The sequence below is a fragment of the Bison bison genome, unplaced genomic scaffold, assembly GCF_000754665.1.
Source record: "Bison bison bison isolate TAMUID 2011002044 unplaced genomic scaffold, Bison_UMD1.0 scf7180017864307, whole genome shotgun sequence".
Classification (NCBI taxonomy): Eukaryota; Metazoa; Chordata; class Mammalia; order Artiodactyla; family Bovidae; genus Bison; species Bison bison.
The window spans coordinates 6,452,136-6,458,135 of record NW_011494879.1 but is presented as its reverse complement, the minus strand read 5'-3'; the positions used below and the strand labels follow the sequence as shown (position 1 = coordinate 6,458,135).

Sequence of the window (6,000 nt, the reverse complement as noted above, 5' to 3'; positions counted from 1 at the left end):
CGATCTCTAGTCTTTCCCATTCTATTGTTTTCCTCTATCTCTTTGCACTGATCACTGAGGAAGGCTTTCTTATCTCTCCTTGCTATTCTTTGGAACTCTGCATTCAGATGCTTATATCTTTCCTTTTCTCCTTTGCCTTTAGCTTCTCTTCTTTTCTAAGCTATTTGTAAGGCCTCCTCAGATAACCATTTTGCCTTTTTGCATTTCTTTTTCTTGGAGATGATTTTAATCACCACCTCCTGTACAGTGTCATGAACCTCCATCCATAGTTCTTCAGCCACTCTATCTATCAGATCTAATCCCTTGAATCTATTTGTCACTTCCACTATATAATTCTAAGATTTGATTTAGGTCATACCTGAATGGTCTAGTGGTTTTCTCTACTTTCTTCAATTTCAGTATGGATTTCAATAAGGAGTTCATGATCTGAACCACAGTCAGCTCCCCGTCTTGTTTTTGCTGACTGTATAGCGCCTCTCCATCTTCAGCCACAAAGAATATAATCAGTCTGATTTCGGTGTCAACCATCTGGTGATGTCCATGTGTAGAGTCTTCTCTCGTGTTGTTGGAAGAGGGTGTTTGCTATGACCAGTGCATTCTCTTGGCAGAACTCTATTAGCCTTTGCCTGCTTCATTCTGTACTCCAAGGCCAAATTTGCCTGTTACTCCAGGTACCTCTTGACTTCCTACTTTTGTATTCCAGTCCCCTATGATGAAAAGGACATCTTTTTTTTCTGTGTTAGTTCTAGAAGGTCTTGTATGCCTTCATAGAACCATTCAACTTCAGCTTCTTTGGCATTGGTGGTTGGGGCATAGACTTGGATTACTGTGATATTGAATGGTTTGCCTTGGAAATGAATAGAGATCATTCTGTTGTTTTTGAGATTGCACCCAAGTACTGATTTTGGACTCTTGTGGACTATGAGGGCTACTCCGTTTCTTCTAAGGGATTCTTGCCCACAGTAGTAGATACAATGGCCATCTGAGTTATATTCACCCATTCCAGTCCATTTCAGTTCACTGATTCCTAAAATGCCAATGCTCACTCTTGCCATCACTTTTGCCACTCCCGTTTGACCACTTCCAAATACCTTGATCCATGGACCTAACATTCCAGATTCCTATGCAATATTGTTCTTTATAGAACTGGACCTTACTTATATCACCAGTCACATCCGTTTCTTCATTCTTGCCTTCTGGAGTTACTTCTCCACTGATCTCCAGTAGCATATTGGGCACCTACCAACCTTTGCCTTTTCATACTATTCATGGGGTTCTCCAGGCAAGAATACTGAAGTGGTTTGCCATTCCCTTCTCCAGTAGACCACATTTTGTCAGAATTCTCCACCATGACCCATCCATCTTGGGTGGCTCTACATGGCATGGCTCATAGTTTCATTGAGTTAGACATGGCTATGATCTACGTGATCAGTTTGGTTAGTTTTCTGTGATTGTGGTTTTCATTCTTTCTGCCCTCTGATGGAGAAGGATAAGAGGCTTGTGTCCCTCAGGCTCTGTTGGAGGTCAATTCTGTCTGACCCTCGTCCTGGCCCCTCTAAGTACCCGCTGTGGCTGAGCCCTGACCAGTGCCCAGGTTTCCAGGCTCGGCTGTGCCCCAAGTAGCCCCTTCATGCTCTGCACAGAGAAGAAGGCTCTTTCCAGTTTGGAGAGAGGTCACCAGTCTGACCACAGGGAGATGTCCCTTGTTCTCGAAGTTTCAGGAGCACATCTGAGTTCCCCTCCTCAATGGGCAGGGAAATGAGACCACCGAGGCCAAGACCTGGTTCCCCGGGTGCCTGGCCTCAGGTGCCTACCTGCTCTGGCTGTATGACCTGGTGTCAGCTGAACCTCTCTGAGCTCAATGCCACGGAGCAGATTACCCAGGAAGACGAGTCCTTTCTCCAGCAGACTGAGCCCCTTGAGGGTGGGTCTGCACCTGGGTCAACTCTGCAATTCTGGACAGAGTGGCTGGCACTTGGCGGTGCTTCAAGAATGTGTCCAGGACCAAATACTCCCAGCCTTGCTCCTTCTGGCCTCTGGCTGGCATGCACTCCCCACCACTGAAGGCATGTGTGCCAGGCAGAGCCTTGAGACACCATGTACCTCCCTGCATAGGGATGCTTCAGGTGGTGGAGGTACCAGGGGCCAGTGCCCTGAGTGAGTGGACAAGAAGCAGGCTCCCACTAACCACTGTGGACACGCATATGGCGAAGAAAGAAACTTTGCTATTTACTGTAGGCTGGTGAGATCTAGAGGCCCTTTAACAACTTCAGTGTGGCCCAGCCCACAGAGATGGCCGCAGTCATGGGCTGGGTCCCCATCCCTGCTCCTTTTCATTAATGGAGGCAGGTGGGCTCAGCTTTCAGCTGGCAGGAGGGTCGGGGGCCCAGCCCTGCCCGTGTCAGCATGGGGCACCTCCCAGTGGGGAGACCTGCTTGGACACCCAAAAGACACTGGTCACTTTAGAAGGGAGTTTCTCTGACCAGGATATCTCTAGTTAACTGATTTTCATTTCCCACTGGGGAACAGGCCCGAGCCAGTGCCAAGGGCATCACTCCAGTGATCCTGGGGCAGACACAGGGTGAGGAAGCTGATACCACTTTGATACTTTCATTCATGGAGCAGAAGTTGGAGACCACGGCTCACCAAGAAGGCTGAATTGTGGGGCCAGGGCTTCCCGGCTCCCCAGTGTCATCAGGGGTGGCACGCTGGGCAATGCCTTGCAGGAGTTAGGGCTCCTAAGCCCAACGCTGCACTGAAGCTGATAGTTTTTGCTACGTCAACAACCACCCTGGGGGTAGGGGTGTCAGGGAGGGGCTGACTTCTCCATCAGCATCTTTCAAAGGGGGGCGCAGTGAACGGACTCCAGGGTCTGGGCTCAGAACACCAAGGGGCTCAGAGTGCCCCTGGAGGGGAGTGTCCTGTAAGATGAAGCCATCCTGTAGAGTGGTAGGTTTGGAAGAGGTATTCCGGCCTGGAGAATTCCATGGACTGTATAGTCCATGGGGTCGCAAAGAGTCGGACAAACTGAGCGACTTTCACTTTTCACTTTGGAAGAGGTACATACGGTTTCCCTGTGTTGAGATGGGAAAGAATCTGTCTGCAATGCAGGAGACCCAGGTTCGATCCCTGGGTTGGGAAGATCCCCTGGAGAAGGGAATGGCAACCCACTCCAGTATTCTTGCCTAGAGAATCCCATGGACTGAGGAGCCTGGCGGGCAACAGTCCATGGGGTCACAAAGAGTCAAACATGACTGAGCAAGTAACTTTGGAAGAGGTATAGGGGGGCAGGTGGTCATCAACCTGTTTCCAGGGTGCCCTGAACCCCACCCCGCCTTCTGCCTCTGGCATCCTGGAAAGTGCCTCCTTGCTTCATCAGGGTCCAAAGGCCATGTAGATTCACCCCAGTGTCCCCAGACGGTCAGGGTCACAGATGTGCGACCCCCCTGGAGAGAAGACCCTCCTCGTACCTTTGCCAGAATGTCCACGACGCTCACCAGCGGCTGCTTGGCGGGATACTTGGCCACGTCCCATTCGAAGTGGGTCACAAAGGACGTTAGGTCAACTGCAAGAGACAGACGCATCTCAGCAGACAGTGGGCCTCCCTTCTCTCCTGAGACCCAGGCGCCATGCCCGGGCCAACGTCCCCACTTAAACCAATGAATTAGAGAAACTGAAGGACAGACTCGGGGCTCCCCCCTCTCTGGGAGAGCAGAAGCCGGGCCAGCCACCAGCCAGGCCCGCAGGCAGCTCCCAAGCCCGTCAGAAAAGCCCATCACCCGGGATGCTGTAAGGGTGAGCTCCTGTGCCCAGACTCAAGCCCAGACAGCTGCCCCAGGGCTCTGCGTGAGAGGCCCTGCCTTGGCAGGAGGTGGACCCTGAGTTAGGAGAAACTCAGACACTGGGAGAATTCCCCGCCCTTTCCAGTAGGTTCGGACATGCCCTGCCATGAGTTATTGGCTAGAAGTACCCCAAAGGCATGCCAGAGAGCCCCAAGCCACCCTCTGCAAACCACACAGCCTGTCACAGGTGCCAGCTGCCCAGCAGACAAGCAATCTTCCTGCCTCCCACGCCCAGCATTAGACAGGCCAGCGCCATGCACGTCTGCTTTAACGAAGGCATTTTCAACATTAGCAAAATACTAGTGTTCGCGTATGTGGTTTTCGCCACTTGGCACAGATGTGCTTTTGTCAGGGTATCTCCTTTGTATAAAGTCTATAGTGAGAAGAACAAATCCGTGTCTTTTCAACGTTTCCTTTTTTCCCTCACTTCCTTCAAAAGCAAACTAAACCTCGCATCCCCAGGGTGTTTGCGATTGTCTCTAATGAGCTGAGGGCAGAGGAAGAGGCTTGGAGGTCAGTGCTGGGGGCGGTGGGGCACAGAAACATGTTAGTAACCATCCTGTTTGCACCTCAGTCTCCCTACCTGAGCAGTGGGAGCACCAGGGGAAGTCTCTCGAGGGCCCACTCTCCTTAGGGGAGGGCCCGCACTCCTCTAAGGTGCTACCTGGGGGCCAACTGCAGGTTACACCCCAGTCAGTCACCCCTTCCGTGTATGGCATGCTAAGAGGGCCCCTGAATTCCTCGAAGCCAGCAAGAAGGGCCTGGATTCTCACCCCAGGTTAAGTGGACGCAAGCCTTTCCCAGACTACCCTCACACAGATGGAAAGGGACTGGCCACCATCCCTCGACATTCAGGCACCATGACCGAAGGCAGCTCGCTACCATGCCAGGGTTGGCAGGTCATAGCCTGCTCGCCCTCAGTCTCCTGGGGACTCTGGTCTAACCTGATACCCCAGTGAGATGCGTGATGCGAGGAGGGCAGGACTGCAGGAGGAGGGGAGCCAGCACCTGCCTCCTGCCCTGGGGGCTAGGGGGCTCGGAAGGCTTTGAGGAGACCCTGTATTCACATGGGTCCTGAGGGGGCCAAGAGTTTGCCATGTGGCCAGTGAAGGAGGGGGCTGGGTGTTGACCAGGTGGACTGGCCAACGTCACTTTCTGGGCACGGGGAATCCCTGGGTCAAGCTGATGGGCCAGGGGTATGGACGGGCTGGGGCTGTGGACGGAGTGGGGTCAAGTCTCGTCTACACCTTCTCCTGTGGCAATCAAGACTCCGGGCCCGTTTACTGAGCCCCTCATGTGTGCCGGGAGTTGGACACGCATCCCTCCGACTCCAACAGCAGAGCTGAAAGCTCAGCAAAGCAGGTCCAGACACAAGCCTCCAGGGGCTACGTAGCCGGGCGAGCACACCTGTGTCCTGAGCAGTCGTCTCAGGTTTGCAATAGAGAAGGAAAAGCTTGGGGGCCCAAGCCCTGCGGGTGGAGGCAGGAGGTCAGCTTAACAGGATGCAGGGATAGTGACCCCAGGGCAAAATGGAGCCTGGGGGGACACTTGGGTTTCCAGGTTGCATGGGGGCATGAAAGAAGGGGACATTCACTCCGGCAGGCAGCCAGGAGGTGGCAGCCTGGGCCAGAGCAGAGGCGAGAGGAGACGGGCTCAGCTCGAGATGAGCCTGAGTCGGACAGCTGGGGTTGACAAGTCGCCACGGAGCAGATGGAAATGAAGTGGGTCTTCGGGGAGGGAAGAGGTCTGAGAGCAGAGCTGTTAGATGGGCTTTAACATAAGGATGGCTTCCCTGGTGGCTCAGATGGTAAAAACGTCTGCCTACAATGTGGGAGACCCAGATTCAATCCCTGGGTCAGGAAGATCCCCTGGAGAAGGAAATGGCAACCCACTCCAGTACTCCTGCTTTGAAAATCCCATGGACAGAGGAGCCTGTTAGGCTACCAGTCCTTGGGAGTCACAAAGAGTCAGTCGGACACGACTGAGCGACTTCGCTAACTCACTCAACATAAGGATGACGATGCTGGTGACGACCTTCACAGCCAGCTGACCCTGGTTGGTGCTTCACCCTGGCCCGGATGCATGAAATATTGGATTGGCCAGAAAGCTCATTTGAGTTTTTCCATAAGAGGATACCAAAATGCTTGAACGAACTTTT

The 6,000-nt window shown here is 53.0% G+C and overlaps 1 protein-coding gene across 1 annotated transcript in view; it reads right to left on the bottom strand.

Annotated features, from left to right (window-relative positions):
• The window catches only part of ATP6V1C2 (ATPase, H+ transporting, lysosomal 42kDa, V1 subunit C2), a 60,121-nt gene that overhangs the window by 17,089 nt on the left and 37,032 nt on the right, over window positions 1–6,000 (bottom strand). Inside the window, 1 exon segment of the mRNA XM_010852064.1 lies at window positions 3,471–3,565. Within this exon segment, the coding sequence (XP_010850366.1) occupies window positions 3,471–3,565 (95 nt within the window).